This window comes from Salvia hispanica, chromosome 3, assembly GCF_029641045.1.
Source record: "Salvia hispanica isolate PSC_SH4W2 chromosome 3, Shi_PSC_v1, whole genome shotgun sequence".
In the NCBI taxonomy this organism is placed as follows: Eukaryota; Viridiplantae; Streptophyta; class Magnoliopsida; order Lamiales; family Lamiaceae; genus Salvia; species Salvia hispanica.
The window spans coordinates 1,005,863-1,024,486 of record NC_142694.1 but is presented as its reverse complement, the minus strand read 5'-3'; the positions used below and the strand labels follow the sequence as shown (position 1 = coordinate 1,024,486).

The 18,624-nt window shown below is 38.5% G+C and overlaps 4 protein-coding genes across 4 annotated transcripts; 3 read left to right on the top strand and 1 right to left on the bottom strand.

Annotated features, from left to right (window-relative positions):
- Positions 1–47: 47 nt before the first annotated feature.
- LOC125214288 (putative serine/threonine-protein kinase PBL7) lies at positions 48–3,284 on the top strand. Its single transcript, XM_048115231.2, has 5 exons — positions 48–306; positions 1,540–1,733; positions 1,825–2,014; positions 2,115–2,506; positions 2,596–3,284. The coding sequence occupies exons 1-5, from the start codon at positions 222–224 to the stop codon at positions 2,860–2,862; spliced, it is 1,128 nt and encodes a 375-aa protein (XP_047971188.1). The 5' UTR covers positions 48–221; the 3' UTR covers positions 2,863–3,284.
- Positions 3,285–3,859: 575 nt separating this feature from the next.
- LOC125214787 (uncharacterized) lies at positions 3,860–10,297 on the bottom strand. The gene is made up of 18 exons (XM_048115942.2): positions 10,002–10,297; positions 9,393–9,462; positions 8,707–9,291; positions 8,481–8,630; positions 8,273–8,386; positions 7,979–8,037; positions 7,732–7,798; positions 7,546–7,597; positions 7,354–7,446; positions 7,096–7,179; positions 6,558–6,946; positions 6,167–6,228; positions 5,639–5,708; positions 5,189–5,269; positions 5,018–5,119; positions 4,736–4,869; positions 4,459–4,546; positions 3,860–4,296 (listed from the first exon to the last, which is right to left on the bottom strand). The coding sequence occupies exons 1-18, from the start codon at positions 10,067–10,069 to the stop codon at positions 4,186–4,188; spliced, it is 2,379 nt and encodes a 792-aa protein (XP_047971899.1). The 5' UTR covers positions 10,070–10,297; the 3' UTR covers positions 3,860–4,185.
- A 2,497-nt stretch (positions 10,298–12,794) lies between these two features.
- LOC125214401 (uncharacterized) lies at positions 12,795–13,831 on the top strand. Its single transcript, XM_048115409.2, has 2 exons — positions 12,795–13,407; positions 13,662–13,831. The coding sequence occupies exons 1-2, from the start codon at positions 12,795–12,797 to the stop codon at positions 13,829–13,831; spliced, it is 783 nt and encodes a 260-aa protein (XP_047971366.2).
- A 1,517-nt stretch (positions 13,832–15,348) lies between these two features.
- On the top strand, positions 15,349–18,447 carry LOC125215010 (CDP-diacylglycerol--glycerol-3-phosphate 3-phosphatidyltransferase 2-like). The gene is made up of 7 exons (XM_048116286.2): positions 15,349–15,879; positions 16,266–16,363; positions 16,451–16,501; positions 16,756–16,869; positions 17,585–17,641; positions 17,744–17,829; positions 17,922–18,447. The coding sequence occupies exons 1-7, from the start codon at positions 15,453–15,455 to the stop codon at positions 18,040–18,042; spliced, it is 954 nt and encodes a 317-aa protein (XP_047972243.1). The 5' UTR covers positions 15,349–15,452; the 3' UTR covers positions 18,043–18,447.
- The last annotated feature ends 177 nt before the right edge of the window (positions 18,448–18,624 follow it).

Sequence of the window (18,624 nt, the reverse complement as noted above, 5' to 3'; positions counted from 1 at the left end):
CGAAAAGGCATAAACTAAAAGACCCTTGTCTGAATTCTAACTTCACTCTCTCTCTCTCCCTCCCTCCCTCCCTCAAATCGCGTTTGGTGTCCCTTTCTTGGCCCCCCACTCCTTCTCGACTTCTCAATTTCTCCCCTTTTTCTTTTTCTCCTTTTCGCAGCTGTTAATTCTCATCTAGAGCTCGCATTATAGTGAGAGGGAGAGAGGGAGAGAGCTGAGAAATGGGGTGGTTCCTTTGTTCTGGAAAATCGAAGAAGAGAGTGAAGAAAGAACATGATAAGAAGTGTGATGATCAGATCCCTTCAGGTACAGATGTTTGTACAAGTGGATTTTAGAGGAAATTTATTTGGGATTTTGTTCATTTGGTGTGTCAGAATTCTGGTTTCTCTTTATCCCCTTTATTTTTAATTGGTGTGTTTGAAATTTTTTATTTGATTGTGGGGTTTTTTATTTTTCAGCATTTTTCATGTAAAAAAATGTGCCAGGTTCGATCGTATTGGAAGGATTTTGGGGTTATGCAATTTCTTGATCCAACTTTTTTGGTGGAAAGAGCTTTTTTTAGTGCCTTTGATTGTATTTTGATGGGGTTTATGTGAGCTTTAGTTTTCCCCCCTTTTTGGGTGGGTTATATAATGAGTAAGTAGGTTTGTAGCTTTATGAGAGAATTAGGCTAATTATGATTAGTAATTTATGTGTAAAGATTGAATCTTTGATTGTTTTGATGGGGTTTATGTGAGTTTTAGTTTTACCATTTTTTGGAGGTATGTAAGGAGCTAAGTAGGTTTGTAGCTTTATGGGAAAATTAGGCTAATTGTGAATTGGTAATTTCTGTGTAAATGTTGAATCTTTACTTATATTGAGTGATAATATAAGCTTGTTGAGTTGTATTTTTCTGGTGTCTATGGTTTTGATGGTTTGAGTCATTCTCTCTCTTCATTGGGTAGCTCTTGACTCTTGTGTAAGTTGATCAACCTGTCAAAGTATCGAAATTACTAGCTTAGCTCATGTTAAAATTTCTGGATTATGTCTATGTAGTTGCCTCTCGAATGGCGTAGTTGGATTGACTTGAGATCAGTTGTGATGAGCCTGGAAGTTACGGAGTCTTTGTTGTTCCTTCATGATTTATCATGTGTGACTTTAGTACATAATTTAGTCATTATTCATTTTGGTCACTCTTTGAAGTTACAATTGTCGTTGTGGGCGGATATAGTTGCAGTGAGGTTTACGATTCTGTTATGATTTATTTTGGTTGCCCTTTCCACTTCTTAAGCTCTAGAGGGTATTGAATCAGTTGTGTTGATTGTCGAAGGTTATATCCGTTTCAGTTGCATTATAGTGTCTCTACAACGTTGAATTGTGTTACAGACTTACTAATGTACTTAATAACTAGGATGCGTTGATTTTGAATTTCGAAACCTGTTGTTGCATTCACATGTATTGTATGTTGTTAATACTTCTCCGGCTGTTCATATCATTTAGTTCGCTGTATGTCCTTGCGTTTTCATATTGATATTGACTCTTTATGTTACCTTATGGCAGAAAAACTTAAGGCGAATCCATTGTTTGATGTAAAGAAGGAACCTTCTAAAGATGGAGGGTCTGGTCACATTGCTGCTCACACGTTTACCTTCCGTGAGTTGGCCACTGCTGCCAAAAACTTTAGACCAGATTGTCTTTTAGGCGAAGGTGGATTTGGTAGAGTGTATAAAGGACGACTAGAAAGCACCAACCAGGTTATTCTTTCATCAGTCGAATCGACTAATTTATGTTTATTTCGTTGCAACATTTTCAAATGACACGAATCCTCTGTGCTGTGTTCTGTAGGTCGTGGCTATAAAGCAACTTGACCGCAATGGTTTGCAAGGAAACAGGGAATTTCTTGTTGAGGTCTTGATGTTAAGTCTACTTCATCACCCGAACTTAGTGAACTTGATCGGATACTGTGCTGATGGAGATCAGAGGCTCTTGGTATATGAATTCATGCCATTAGGATCGTTGGAAGACCATCTACACGGTATGCGTTACAAATTCTTTAAAACTAGATGTGCACGTTTTACACGATACACGAAATATCTATTTTATTTGTGCCTAAAGCTAATGTGTCGTATGTGCAGACCTTCCACCAGATAAGAAACGTCTAGATTGGAATACGAGAATGAAAATAGCTGCCGGGGCAGCAAAGGGTTTGGAGTATTTGCACGATAAAGCAAACCCGCCTGTTATATATCGAGATCTAAAGTGTTCAAATATCTTACTCGACGAAGATTATCATCCCAAGTTGTCTGATTTTGGGTTGGCCAAATTAGGCCCTGTTGGTGACAAGACACATGTGTCCACTAGAGTGATGGGAACCTACGGTTATTGTGCACCGGAATACGCCATGACGGGACAGCTCACTTTAAAATCCGATGTCTATAGTTTTGGAGTCGTCCTTCTCGAAATCATTACAGGGAGAAAGGCCATTGACAATTCAAGAGCTGCTGGTGAACACAATCTTGTTGCTTGGGTAAGACATTTCTCCGCCATCTCGTTTTTACTATATAACGGAGAAACGCATCAACTGACTATGTGAGTCCCCGTGCTTCCCTTTTGCAGGCTCGGCCTCTATTTAAAGACCGTAGGAAGTTCTCACAAATGGCCGATCCCACGCTCCAAGGCCAGTATCCGGCGAGGGGACTGTACCAAGCTCTCGCCGTCGCAGCAATGTGTGTACAGGAGCAACCAAATATGCGGCCTCTAATGGCGGATGTGGTGACGGCCTTGACTTATCTTGCTTCGCAGAAATATGACCCCGAGACTCAGCCCGTGCAGAGGCCGAGCTCGAGCTCCTCGACTCCAAGAATGCGAAGAGAGTCGCGATGATAAGCTGCTCAAGATTCCTATGCCATGAAGAAAGGTTTGTATGAACCAATGTGAGCCCCCCCTTGAGAATGGATGAGTATAGTGAAGTTTTCGATCCTCTCGATTATCGGAAGCTGCATCTCGAAGGGTGCTGTTACGGAGTTTGGATTCGTCTAGAGGTGTCGTTGGTCGTCGTCTTTAGTTATGGAGAAGAAGGTGGTGAAGCTCCCCACCCAAACCATGTTGTTTTTGTGAAGATTTTCCCTTTTATTGTATGTAGGCTTTTCTTGATCCTTTGGTTTTCGTTCTCTCTTCTTTTTGCCTAATTCCTCTTTTTCAGACCTATCTCTAATGTGTACTTGAAGATTTCAGGAATTTGAGATGAGAGATCTTGTAATTTAAATATGTTAATACGAATGGGTATAAACATCATATTGCTTGAATTATTTGTTAGCATTTTTTATTTCCAAAAAGAAGTATTTGCTTGTAAATTCTTAATTTTTTTGCCGAATTTTGGTTCTACATATAGCTATAAAAATTGTGTTTACTATTTTTTGAACTATTGATTTGTTGCAAGTCTATAACTAATCAAAATTTTGTAGTGAAACACTTGTGTTTGTAGTACTAAAATTTAGTTGTATATTTCTCGTTTCTTGCTCCTAATCTAATCTCATTCTTTCTTAATAGACTCTAATCAACAATGAAACTATTTAATTTTGTATAATATGATGTCGTTTCACTATCAATGATATAACATCGTCTTAGTTGAGATCTGATAGTCCCACGTAATCTCAACCATCAAATGACGAAAATCTTACTTAGTTGAAAAATTAGAACAAATCAATAGTTCGGTAATTTATACTCCGAAAGCTGATATGAATATCGAGAATCTAGTGAAAGTTTAAGAATTTATAGACAAATAACCCTCCGAAAAGAAACAAATCCAAGTCCACATTCCTTACCTAAGTTATACTATGTCAAAACATGGCAATGCACTAAAAGTGATCAAAGAAGCAAATTTTGAGAATGCACAACTTTGTACATAAATTTCCATTGGTAAAGGATATGTATGCAAGAGCAACCATTCATTGTGAAGATGTTTGTACAAAAATATTATGCTATAAATTTTATCAAACCTCTAAAACCCATGTCCTTGTCTCATAGTATTTCTTCACTCACCAAGCAAATTATTGTCAAATGAATCAAGAAACAAAAATTTAACCTTCATGACTTCTCCTTTGATCGTTTACCATACAAAAATCGAAACTCTACATGCCTCGAGATGGTAGCTTGAACGATGGGAAGACATATCGAGATTCGAGATATACAATTGCCTCAGATCCCTTAGACCTTTTTCTCCACCTCATGGCCATTGGTGTCATCCTGTTTGAGGCTCGAATTCTCACCCTCGTGCGATTTCTCTTCATTTGGCTCCTCGGCCCCCGTTGGCTTCTCCTGCACATTCATTTTTTTGGGTTAAGAGTACTCTAAACATGCTTTCTATGTGCAGATTACTTAACACGAATCCGAATAGTAGAAAACACATCAACAATCACCAAATGAAGAGCATTGAGCTCTATATCACCGTAAGCATGGAAAGGGGATTGCATTACTCACCTTGTTCCTGTCCCGCCATCTAGAAAGCAAACTCGTCTTTCTTGCTTGAATCTCGGGTGAGTGATCCTGATTACTTAGCGGCGTGGATCTACAAAGAAAATATGGTGGATCACTAAGGTTCCCTATTTACGGAAAAGGGAATTTGAAATATAGAAGAGTGTGGAATAGGCCAAGAATGGATCAAGAAACAAGCAATTATGATGTATAAAAGGAAATATCTGGATTTGAAAAGAAAATATCATTCAACTCGATGATGTATTTCGAAGAAGTAGGTTACCGAGGAGAACGCGGAGAACGCTGTGCTTTGCTTTGAACAGACTGGTACTGCAAGGTGGCCTCGAGCATGGACTCCGCCAAGACTGCTCTCTTTTCCATCTCAGCCAGGGTTGCAGATGCTTCTTCGTACTTGTCCTGCACGTGGTGGTCACAAACGCGATGAGATCTCCACTAGTAGAATGAATACCAAGATTATATACTGATCGTATGTTTTAAGCTTCGTTGCACAGAAACAATGAAGAAGACACGGAGCTACAACTATTATGGAAAAAGAGCGAGAAACCTGAAGCATTTGAGCAGCATATCTCTGGGCAGCAGCATCTTGCTCGGCAAACATGCGGGCATCTTCTGTGACCTTCTGTTCTTGTTCTACCCTCATTAAAATCTGTAAAGGAAAAAATTACGGTAAAAGAAAAAACGAGAGAGGGAGAGAGAGAGTTTAGCAATAATTTACCTGAAGCATGGCATTCTCTTGTTCCTGCTTATCTGCAAGGGCTTGCCGAATTTCAGAGATTTCGAGCTCTAACTGCTCAACCTACAACCACATACCAAAGGCCAGTCATCAGGTTGGAAGGTTTAAACAAAATTTTATGACTGAAGCAATATCAGGCGGATTGCTTATAATCTAGATAAAATGATTAAAAAGAGGCCCTGCTGATTTAACATCGAATACATCCTCGTAGGTTTATAAAAACAATCAAATCCTAAGCCTCTCTATGTATAATCTTCCTGCAACATAATTGATGGATGGAGAATGGAGATGATATAATTTATATTTCTCAAGGAAATTATTAACTAAATTAGGGCGGAACTGGACTAGCTAGCATGCAATACTTCACAAAAGAAGAACAGTGTTACAGAAATAAAACTCGATATCTGAGCACACATCAAGCTTCTTATATACCCTTGCACTAAGCTGCCGCCGGTTGTCCTGTTTGACCATCTCCATTAGCGCTGTTTCAAGCTCCTCTGCTCTGTAAGAATAGATTAAAGACCGCGCATCAGCTATACGAAGAGCACATGGACCGGTAAACATAACAATTAAAAGAAAATGACTTGGGAACATCAGAAGTGACATTCTTTTGAAGACCATCAAGCAGATCATCCTCCGGATGAACGCAAATCCGATCGAATGGATTAAAGATCTCATGAGAACATCTCATAATATAACAAGAAAATTCACTGTTAGGAACATCAGAGAGGACAGCACACACAAATATAAGAAATTAAGTGTCGGGCGACAAATAAAATCAAGAGACGAACGCATAATTCATTGAGCCCAAAAATCCATTTTGGTACTATTAGTCACAACATAGCCATATGTTTTATTTGCAAAGATGAATTACAAGGCAAGACCACTAGACGATTATGTAGAAACAAAATTTAATGGAGTGAAATGATCAATTGTCCTCGGAAAAGAGTCATCTATTACCTTAGCTCAGAAGATCTTTTTTCCTCAAGCAGGTTGCACAACTCAACCTTAAGCCACACCACCTGAATTCAGCCAATGCAAACAGGAGATATGATGTTAAGACTCTTTGATACAAAGATAAAAATAATATCTTAGAGGTGCATCATAAAGGGATTAGAGATAATTGTAGATTATTTAGATGAAGCAACTCTTTATGCATTCAATGATGACCACCAGATAATAGTCATTGCGTTAGTTAAACCTCTTTAACTAATTCGAGCATTCTTATGAAAAAATGGTCGGACTGACAACGAGAGGACGACAAACAAAAACAGAACCAGTTGAACAATTAGACAAGATAGGTGGGGCAGTAAGCAACAGTATATAGAGTCAAATATGTAGAAAATGATACCTGCTCTTTGAGATCTTTTACGGGATCTCTCTCTTCATCCCCATCGACTAATGAAGAGTCCAAATGCGAAATATCACCATTCATCTGCATATCCCTTTGTTCTAGTTCATCACCGCCTATAAAACCTGGGTCCTTTTTGAAACTATACAACTTAGAAGCTAGACCCTGGGAAAGCTTCCAAGCTTTAATGTCCTTTGATCTTTCCTCCAATGAAACCTTCACAGATGGTCGATGTTTAGCTCTTAGTTCTTCAAGTCGTGTTTCCTGAACATTTTGATAAGCCATACAAGCTGTTAAGACAAGTTGACTGCTATCAAAAGTGGAACCGGCGAGTGATTGAAGCAGTGTGACTGCATCTCCGGCATCCTTGGTTGTAACCAATGCGGGTCCTAGACAAAACTGAACAACAATAAGACTCATCGGGTAAAGGGATCAAGAAACTATTTAATTTAAAATGCTCACAAGTTTATAAAAGGATAACTTCCACGTTTTGATTTTCTATTAAATAAACCGGTCAAAAATTGTAACTAGGATGTACCATATAACTCCATCAAAGCAAGTGTAGTCCGGAATAGCATAACACGGTTCCCTTCAAAGAGTAGCACATCCCAGACTCTTAGCACTGAAGGCACATTTAATATCCGACATCAGATTTATTAATTTATACTTTATAGAGGAGAATCATATATCTCACAGCAAGAGACAGAGTGCAAAGTTTTTTAAGAGGGCCGACTAAACCATATCTAAAGGAAAAATAAATTTACACCAATGCTTCAAGATTGATATAAGAACTGACCGCTTTCCCATGGAAGCATATTCATAAATATTGTGAGGAACCATGGCCCGGTGACCCATGCCACCTCCACCCCCAGGTAATCAAGATGGTTTACTGCAGCACAAACAAGAAGATAATGAGGAGCAGAAACAATGCGGAAAGAAAGTCCTCTAGCGAAACATATAATGAAAACTAATTTAAAAAGGGACTAACCCAATTTTGGAAATTTTTCGCGCACTAAGTCCTCAAGAACTAGTTGGTCAACCTGCCAAGAGAAGACACAAGGAAGTTTAATTATATTATGCCATTTGACCATGATCCGCTAAAAATAAAACAGATTGGCTGGCTCAGCTCCTTACTCATACAAAGTAAGAATTTTACCAAAGCTAACAAGAGTACCTGTGATTCCAGCATTTCTTCTGAATAGTACCCATCAAAATAGTCGTCTAGGACCCCCACTAAAGTCCTGTGGAAGTCAAACAATTTCTTATATTTCTGCCTAATCCAATACGAAGTAGTAGTATTGAACAAGCACCAAAAAATATTCATTTTAGGCAGCGATTCTCAAGCAAAATGCAGCATTTTAACTACTCCGTCAATTGTTAGGTATGCAAAAAATATAATAGCTATAAACATCTCAACTAACCAAAATGCATTCTCCTCTGGCATCAAAAGCAATAACAAGCCTGCGAAGAAATTCATGGCCTGCATAGATCAGAAATAAAATCAGATGTGACAAATGATAATAGCTTGACCTTGGAGATATAGGCAATTAGTGATATCTGAATGATTTAACCAAATGTGATTGCATATTAGCAAGACTAGTGCAAATTGCTTGGTTTTATCCAAAGCATGACACATTGTGAAAGCAATCAAGCCAGGGAATTTGAAGTGGCTAAGCGGTCACAGATTTCTTTTGTTCATAATACAAGAATAATACCTGGCAATATCCAACAGATGGATTATGACGTGCATAGGCAGTAAGCACACGTCTTAAAGCATTTCTACCATCCTCATCTAGAGCAGGATGACCAGGAAAAGTCCGAGGTAAGTCCTGTTACAAAATTGAATTTCTAATAGTTATATCTAGCAAAAAAATGATACTCTATATAGTAGTAGTACTCTATAGGTAGAGATTAATTGCCAACCTTCTCAATTTGGGCTCTCCATTTCTCAGGTATACCTACAGGCACTAGATCTGACTCATTATTGTCGTCCTCATCAGTCTCAGGAGACAGTAATTTGTGATAGTAATCATCTACTCGGCGTGCTCTAAGACCAACAAAAGCTTGCCAGAGCTGTAATTCCAAGAGAAACGAATAAATAAAAAAGTGTGAAAACTGTCACAATAGAGTTCAATTAGGCGCAATCTACCTCTCCCCTCAGATCCATAGGAACCCCTCCTTGAACAAGACATTCCAGTTCTTCCTTCCATGGAGGCAAAGACTCTGAATTAGTTGCATGGCCATCGAGCGGTGAGTCCAAAGCAGGACTGTTTTCTGATGAAAGGGATTCTAGATTGGTGTCTGATTCAGATCTCTCCAAATCATAAAACTCTTCATCAGAGTCATCTTCCGATGCTCCTTTTCCAGGTCTAGCCTCTTCAATGGCAGATAGTTTCTTTTTCATACCAGATACTGGCTCATTTTTCATGAAATTTACTTTTTTCACACGGGCACTCATCAAATCCTCTATGGCTCGAAGAGAAGGTCTGATTTCTGCCCATGTTCTGACCTGATGACCTTTGTTTCCAGTTTCAGACTGTGCATCTTTGTTCTCTTCACTCAGATTTTCAGGCTTCCTGCCATTTGCATCTTTAGCTTCAGCTCCATCTTTTGAACTATCCTCAGCGGTTGATTCATCGTTTGACTTAGCAACAATGCTGTCACCAGACTGAGTAGACTCACACTGCCTTCGTAGAAAGTCCTTCCATCTCTTCGATCTCTCCTCCTCTTCTTCCTAAAAGCAGAACAGATAAAAAAAACTCAAGTTTTCAGTAGAAAATACGAAAAATATTGAGCTGCAAAATCGAGTTCAATTGTCAGAGAGGATCAGCAGACCTTGTATATATTTGCATATTCTCTAAATCTCTGAAGATGCTGAGGTCTCACTGCGAACCCATAAGCATCCCTGTTGCTCGAAAGAATATCAAGGAACCGAGTCATTAACTAAATTGAGTTTCTTATGAAGAGAATCCGGACAACTAGAGTAACCCCTTTCACTCAATCCTATTCTACGACACCATGAATTAGCCTCCAATGATGCTTATTCGAAACCTAAAACGGCATTAACCATTACAACATACAAGCATTTTGTAAACTTACCTATTCAATTAATTACACATCCACCAACCTCAAGCATTTCACTTTGATAACAATCTCTTCAATTCACAAACACTCAATCAACAAACACCATCTCTAATCTCTGTGATTTATCCAAAACTATACCATTTCATCTCTACACATTCATCCATCATCCCCAAACATGATTCCTTCATCTGTTGATGATACAAACCCCCCCAGATCGTAAACCAATACACACATTTCCTCAATCATAAAGCGGCAGATCAAAAAGACAGCACCGACACACACACACACACACACGCACAAAAGAGCTACTCCAAATTCAGTCCAAGAAACCAAAACGAGGGCTAGAAATCCGCCCAATACCTCTTGTGATCAAGCGAAATCGCCGGAGCTGGGGCCGCCGCCGCTCCTCCTCCTCCTCCAATCGTCATTGCCGAATTCCCAAAAAAAGAAACCTTTTTTCCCACTTCCACTTTTCTGGGTCCTAGATTTTCTCTCACCCCGATTGATCCGCCGCGGATTGAGGTGTGGAATTGATAAATGAGAAATGGGTCGTCTTGTTTTCTTGTTTCTTGGCTATAGATATAGCCCGTCAGCCTCAGTCATCGCAGCAGCAGCTTCCACACTCGAACTACTGATTTACTATGTGGGTGTCGGGGGTGGGTGGGTGGGGTGGGGTAGGGGTAGTGGGGTGGGGTGGTGGTTATTATCACATGGAAAGCGCGAGTTTACCGTCGAATGAGAAATCTAAACATGTGAAGAAGGGTGTTGTTTCTTAGCACGGAATTCCATAGAAAAAAATTCTGCAAATTGAGTGAATTTGAAGAAGGTAAACTGTAAATTGGAGTTGACAATTTAGGCTTCAATTTTTTGGATATGTTTGAAAATTCTACTTCCTCCGTCCCTCAAATTTTAACACGGTTTGACCCGACACGAGTTTTAAGAAATGTAATGAAAAATGTGTTGAAAAAGTGGCGTGTTGAAAAAGTTGGTGGGATGAGGGTCCTACTTTTAAAGTATTAGTTTTATAATAAAATGTGAGTAGAAATGAATTAATGGAATATGAGGTTCACTGCCAAAAATAGTAAAAAGTGAAGTGTGTCAAATTTTTAGGAACGGACCGAAATGATAAATTGTGTCAAAATTTGATGGAAGGAGGTAGTAATTTTTTGTTCTTGGATTATTATAAAAGTAAATCTAAATTAAATGCCAAATGGTAATCATCACTTATGTTAACTTGTAAAATTTTACTGATATAAAATCCTCATTTATAAAAATTATCAATTATTCCTTAATCGTCAAATTGAGATTAATATGATAACAAAATGAATATATGTGATTATTATTCTAATTTAATTAGTCATGAGATTGACTATAAAATAATAAAATATTACTATCTCCGTCCCCCAAATTTTTACACAGTTTACTATTTCAGTCCGTCCCTAAAAATTTGACATCCACTGGCTCATTCCTACTCACATTTTATTATAAAACTAATACTTTAAAAGTAGGACTTACATCCCACTAATTTTTTTAACTCATTTTTCATTATATTTCTTAAAACCCATCTTGGGTCAAAGTGTGTCAAAATTTAGAAGTCAGAGGTAGTATAATTTTAATAATAATTATCAATAAATTGGCTATGAATGCCTTGAATTCAAATTAGGATAAAAAATTATAGATGGAATGTCTCACACGGTATTTTTGCAATAAATGTACAACTATACGTAATGTAATAATGTATTAGTGTTATTGTAAAGATTGTATTTGCAATGTGATATTATTACCTCTTATAGGAAAAATATATTCAATGCTTGTACTTTATTTGGTAAGGATAATCCATATTCTCATGACATAAAATAAAATGTTTGACATTCCTCATTTGCTAAGGCATGGGAGGAGGAGGCAATAGCACTTATAAGGATTGGTGATACCTTATAGACATGATTAATGTGCCATCTAACTTCTAAAATCATCTACTATTATATGTAGATATCTAGCTCTCAATTTATATTGGCTATATTATCATGATATATAAGTTCAATCCTTGTAAAGTGAGTGCTCAACTCTTGGACTTTTTTGTAAAGGGAACAAAAAGAGAAAAACTTTAATTTTAAATTTTATGACAAGACAATAAAGGTGGTGAATAATTATAGTCAATTATTTGTAGATACATGTAGGCCACTGAATCACTGCAGATTAATTTGTCTAAAAAATTATCCAAAGTTATAGATTATTGGGATACATTTTTTTTGGTGGAAAGAATAGCCCTCATTTATATTTCCTACCAAACTTTATAGCCATATAGTACTATAATTCAATCCACAGTCATACAACTTTTTAATCAGTGAAGAAGTCATTATTAATTTATTTTGACTATGAAGCTCATGCCAACGTAAACAATTTTTAATTTTCGGTGTTAGCATTGTCGAAAATGAGTACTAAGAGAGATCTACAATATTCTTTTTCAATAATTTTTCTACGCACATGGTGAAATTTAAGATAAATTATAAATAAATGAATTAAAGATGAAATATTTTTATAAGTTAGTATTATTTATTATAATCGACAGCCTATAAAATAATAAACTTTTATAGATAATAATAGTAGTAGAAAATATACAACCTAGAAAAAACACAAAATATAAAATTAACATAAAGAAATAGCAAAAAGTAGAAAATTATTCAAAAACACAAAAATAAAAAAATAAAAACTAAAAAAGGTTTAGTGAAAAATTGAAACATAAAGAAAAATACAACGCAAAACAGAAGACTATAAAAGAACACATTGAAGAAGATAAAATAACCAAAAAAGTTCTACAAAATATTAATTGAAAGCCGTTGAGAGTATCAATAACGCAGCTGGGCCGGGCCGCAACTCGCGAGTCCCGGCCCGTTTTTAGCGTTGGAGGAATTTGAGGACGCAGTTGCGTCCCCGGGCCGCTCCCGAGGCCCGTCCCGGCCTAGCGTTAATCGTCATGGGCCGTGCCGCGTTGAGTCCCGGCCCGGCGTTATTTGGGGTTCGGGCCGGGCCGGGACGCAAATTCAATAATTTTTTTTTTTTAATTCGAAAATTTATATATAATATACCACTCTTCCATCCATTTTCAAATTACTTCAACTTCATTTCTCTCACTCTCACAATAAAATTCGAAAAATGCCTCCTCGGCGTGAAGGTCAACGAGCAATCGAAGCTCAAATGGCTCGAATGTTAGAGACGGCGATGCCTGCAATCCAAGAAGAAATCAACAACGAGGTGGAACGCTATCAAGCTGCTATCCAAGCGTGGAACGAGCAACACGACCGGGTACCGCGTACTCGGATGTATATCCACCGAGACCGTGAACAAGCTGGTTTGCGGCTTTTCATGGATTATTTCTCTGCAGATCCTCGATGGAGTGATCAGATGTTCCGTCGCCGGTTCCGGATGCGGAGGCATGTGTTCCTGCGCATTGTCAACGCAGTTGTGGCTCGTGACGCGTACTTTATGCAAACCTTCGATGCTGTCGGGCGGCAAAGTATATCGACTTTGCAGAAATGCACATCCGCCCTCCGCCAACTCGCTTACAGAACAACTGCAGATATGTTTGATGAGTACCTCCATGTGAGCGAGCATACTGGACGCGCTTGCCTAGCCAAATTCTGTCGGGCAGTGATCGAAGCATTCAAGGACACATACTTGAGAAAGCCAACGTCCGACGATGTTCGCAGATTGGTGCGAATGCACGAGGAGACCCACGGCTTCCCGGGGATGCTGGGCAACATCGACTGTATGCACTGGCAGTGGAAGAATTGTCCAATGGCTTGGAGATGAGCATTCATTAGCGGGCACAAGGGCACACATCCAACGATTGTGTTGGAGGTCGTTGCCGACCAACGGTTGTGGATCTGGCATGCCTACTTTGGAGTCGCTGGGTCGAACAATGACCTCAATGTGTTGAACGGGTCTCCATTGTTCAACGACTTGTGTGCCGGGCGAGCGCCTACCGTAGTGTTCACGACCAACCACCGTCGGTTCTGGTAGACGGGATCTACCCTAGATGGCCCGTGTTCGTGAAGACCATCACATCTCCGACTACGGATAGGAGGAAGTTGTTTGCCAAAAAGCAAGAGGCGGCTCGGAAAGATGTGGAGCGCGCATTTGGAGTTCTCCAATCACGTTGGGCTATAGTGAAGGGAGCGGCCCGTGGTTGACACCGTCCGCTAATCGCCGACATCATGTATGCATGTATCATAATGCAAAACATGATCGTTGAGGACGAGGGGGACAACGCCACTTTCTGGAGCGACGATCCGCTCGCCAGCGCCAGCAGTAGTGTCACCGATCCGGCCGTGCAAGGTGTTCCTCCCGACGTGCGCAATGTCATGGCCCGTTCAGCGGCGATGCGCCAAGAAGATCAACACACACGCCTCCAAGCGGATCTAATTGAAGAAATTTGGAACCGCAATTGACTTATGTTTTAAATTTTTTTTCGAATTTTTAAATTTCAATGTTGTAATTTTCTATTTTCCAACTGGACAATGAATTTTCCCGGTTTTAATTGTTCAACGTATTCTATTTTACGATTAAAATATGTTGTGAATAGTGCAAATGAATAGTTGTGGCCTGAGTTGTGGCCCGAGTTGTGGCCTGCGGTGTTAATGGAGTTGTGGCCTGCAACCCCTAATTTGAGGGAATGATGACGTGGAGGGGACTTGCGGCCCAATCCGGGCCAGGGTTAAGGATAAGGCCCATTTTTTGTATTGTCAACTTTATTTATAATTACAACCAAACTCTTTAGCAGTGATTGGACCATAGTCTTTATTTATTAAGAGCATCCACATCTGCTCTTAAATAAGAGCATGGAGATGGGCTAAGACCCATTTTTACTTCTTATCCTCAGGCAAGAGCACAACACATATATCCGTGCTCTTCCGCAAAAATAAGCTTAAGGGTCCAACTATTTTATTATTCAATTTAAATACTTCAATTACTAAAAACATTTCTACAATATAAAAATACATTAAAATATAAAAATTACACAATTAAATATTTAAAAATATAAATAACATAATTAAAATCGTAAAAAATAAAAATACATAATTCAAATGTGAATTTTGGTGCAAAAAAATTGAAAGATAAATTAAAAGTGTGTAGAAAACGGATATAATTTATTGAGAAGTGGGAAAATATTTTTTTATATAAAAATGATTTTTTAAATTAAATTTGAATTTTTAAAAAAAATTACAAAAAAAAACCAAAATTACCGTTGGCCAATCGCGTGCTGCCACGTCAGCCTGCTCAGGGGCACGGACATGCTCTTATTTAAGAGCACCGCCTTGCCTCTGGTAAGGACGGACGGCTCGCAGTGGCGGACAAACGGACTAGAGCCCGCTGCGGATGCTCTAACAATTCAGTCCACGACTACACAAAACAATTAAGAGAAAAAACATTACCTTAAACTAAAATTGGCTCTTCAAATTTTTTAACTTTGTGGCTAATTATAATCTTATAATAGAAAAACGAGTATAAATATCAATAAAATATTTATAAATAACCTCACACATGACATTCTCGAGTGTATCTATAAATATAATCAAATCTAACATGTATTGTTTTTTATTCATATATTCAATTCTAAATAGACCCTAATAGAAGAACTATTGATAAATCCAAAAATAAATGTGACACCAAATTTCCTAACATGTAATACGTGTAGGGGAAAAATTAGGTCATTTAGCAGTGACCACGCAAAATCGTTCGTCTTCACCACTGCTAACCTACGCCTCCCGCGCTAACTTGCGCCTTCCGTGACAATTTAACTCCGCCCACACTATGCCTGGCGCCCTCAAATTCACCAATTCCGTTATCCTACGCCCCCACCAACCCTATACATTTCTCTCCCCCTCCTCCGCCACCACCACCGGCCAATCGACGGCAGCTATCCGGCCGAATCAATCCGCCGGCTGGTGGCGCAGGACGATCGCATTCTCGCATCCGACGCGCCGTGGAATCGCTTCGCGGAGTGGCCGGGAACGTCTCCGATTATCATCGGATTCTCGAAACGGAGAAGTAGGTGGAAATCTGTCTTTCAATTCGGATACTAATTTCAATTCCAAAATGTGCGCCACCGCCAATGGCAAGGCCGGGAGCCAGTCCGACGTGGCGCAGAAGCTAACCGGAAAGCCAGCGGCGAAGCTGCTTACGTTGCCTACGATTTTGACGATTGGACGCGTCGCCGCGGTGCCGCTCCTTGTAGGCAGTACGTATCGGATAATTTCACATCGTAAATTGATTATTGATTACGAACGTCTTTTGGAAACCTCGATAGTTTAATCTCGAATTATGCGATTTTGAATATGATTGAGCACAATGTGTTAGGCTACTTTTGCAGAATTGATTGTATTCTGATTTTATAATTGTGCTTGAAGGTTTGTTCATCTCAATGATGACAATGCAGTCTATTTGCTATCGTTAATCTAGCTGTAATTTCTACGTAGAAATGCATAACCAGTTTTAGATTATTTTTAGTGATTGGTGGCGTAGGCGTAAATGTGGTTCTGAGTGTGCTTTCTATCTATTTTATAGTTGCTGTTTGTTGTGTTTTATGGAAGTCATGAGATTGACATTTTACTTTCAATTGATTAGCATTTTATGTTGAGAGCTGGTGGGGACCTGCTGTTACAACCGGTATTTTTATCGCAGCAGCCTTTACAGATTGGCTCGATGGATACCTTGCTCGAAAGGTGTGGTCTTTGAGTCATCTTGTTATGCTTCTTGTTATTTTTTAAGTATATATTTTCCCTCTTGCTGATGAAATTTTTGTTTGATAGATGGATTTGGGAACTCCGTTTGGTGCGTTTCTGGATCCAGTGGCAGATAAGGTAACTCTAAGAGCAACTGGACTCACTTGGCAGAAAAGCAAGTCTTAATATGTAGGAGTACTATAAATTTTTAAAAAAATTCTTCAAATGTCAAAAATTGAAAATTTACATTTTTCAGAGGTAAAGCTCTGGTACTTCTTCCAAGAGTACACTTTAACCTATGAAAATGCGCATATCTTGCTGTAAAAGTATCATGCTCTATTTATTATTTGTGGACTGCATATTCATTTTCTTTGTTTGTAAAACGAATGCAGCTTATGGTTGCTGCCACATTGATCTTGTTGTGTACCAGACCTTTTGAAGCTGGTGGGTTAGGGCATGCACCATGGTTATTAACTATACCCGCTATTGCTATAATTGGCAGAGAGGTAAGAGCTTAATACTTTCTTCTTACAGTAGCAAATGTATGCCTTTTTAGCATATTCCATACACATGATATAGCTACTACAGCCATAATAATTCAACTTCTCTCTCTCTCTCTCGTTAATGATATGCATTGTGCCTAGAAAGTAGAAGTAGAAGAGGAAGTGGAGATTAGAAATGGAGTGGAAAGTTTAAGTTTTTATCCTTCTAATCCCATGATATTTGGTATAGTTGCAAGGAACAATGAATTAATTCTCTTTGAAATAGAAAATGATGCGTGCTTATTTTTATCCCCTGCAACACTATAATATAATGACTTTCTGAAAATTGATGGATATGCTTTAGAATAGTGTCATAATGACATATTTAATCTTCATATGGGGAGAAAACATTCAGCTACCAGCTTGAAATGTGTATGGATATCTATGTATTGTACATGTAGCAGTAGCATACAACCAAGAAGAGATATCCCTCTCCATTCCTTTTTTTTGTATTTACTATTTAGATATCATTAAGTGAGTTCGATGAGGCTATAACTGATTTTGACTTTAAAAATCTTGTTTTCTTCACTTTTTTTTGGTGCTAAAGAGAGCCGTAGCCCTTTTTGTTTTCTTCACTTTCAATTTTGCACTGGGGATCCTCTTTTTCAAAGCATAAATACTTGTCCATGTTTCGATTTGGTTGGTTCTTGCATTTACATTTTATTATGTCTACATGTAGATTACTATGTCTGCTGTTAGGGAATGGGCTGCTGCTCAGGACAAAAAGCTTCTTCAGGTTTTAACTGATGGAATTGAATTGTTACTAAAATTGATACTTACAAACTGGTGAATTATGGAATCCACAAACTCATACGGATTCATTGCTGAACCTTTTTAGGCTGTTGCAGTCAATAATTTGGGGAAGTGGAAAACTGCCTCACAGATGATTGCATTAACCATCCTCTTGGCTGCCAGAGACGGCAGGTTCAGTTTTCTTCTTTTCCTTCATATAATCCAGCTTTGTTCATTTGAAATCTATTTTTTGAAAGTAATATTCCGCCTTCTTATTTCTGCAGTATCGTTGGAGCCAAAATGTTTGCTTATTCAGGGGTTTTCTTGCTATATATTTCAGCATGGCTTGCCTTATGGTCATTGGTTGTGTACATGAGTAAGATATGGAAAGTTCTTCTGCAGTAACTCCCCGTAGCAGTTTTTATCACAGCAATTATAACGAAGATAGGAGCGAGGACATCCTCACCCATAAAGAAGTGCTGCTCCGTTTGAGATTCTTTAGCATCTTCTGAGTTATACCCCAGGAAAGTCTTCTAGTTATCCAAAATATACGAGACAGAATAATGCTCGTTGCCCTAGTCACCTCTCATCACCGATGCAACGAGCGACCAGCAGTAGATGGCATTCCCACATCTTGCTCAGGCAGTCTTTTATTTTGTTTTAAAGTCACTGCATTAGCAGCTTGTGACTGATTTAGCCTAGTAGTGCCAGAATGCTCGTTAAAAGAGTTAGGATACAATAAAATTTTATGTACTACTACTATTATACTTATTTGTTATTAAATGTTCCATATAGTTGGTATGATAAAATCATGAAGCATTATCATGATGCTGTTTATCTATACTAAGCAGGTTGTTCAAGGAGTTATTTTGGGTAAAAGATGATTTTTATAATTTTTGCTTTGTTAATAAGTTAGATGTCACTTTATGAATAAAACATTATCTAATCTCTCTTTTTTAAAACATGCAATTACCTTTTTTCTATCTG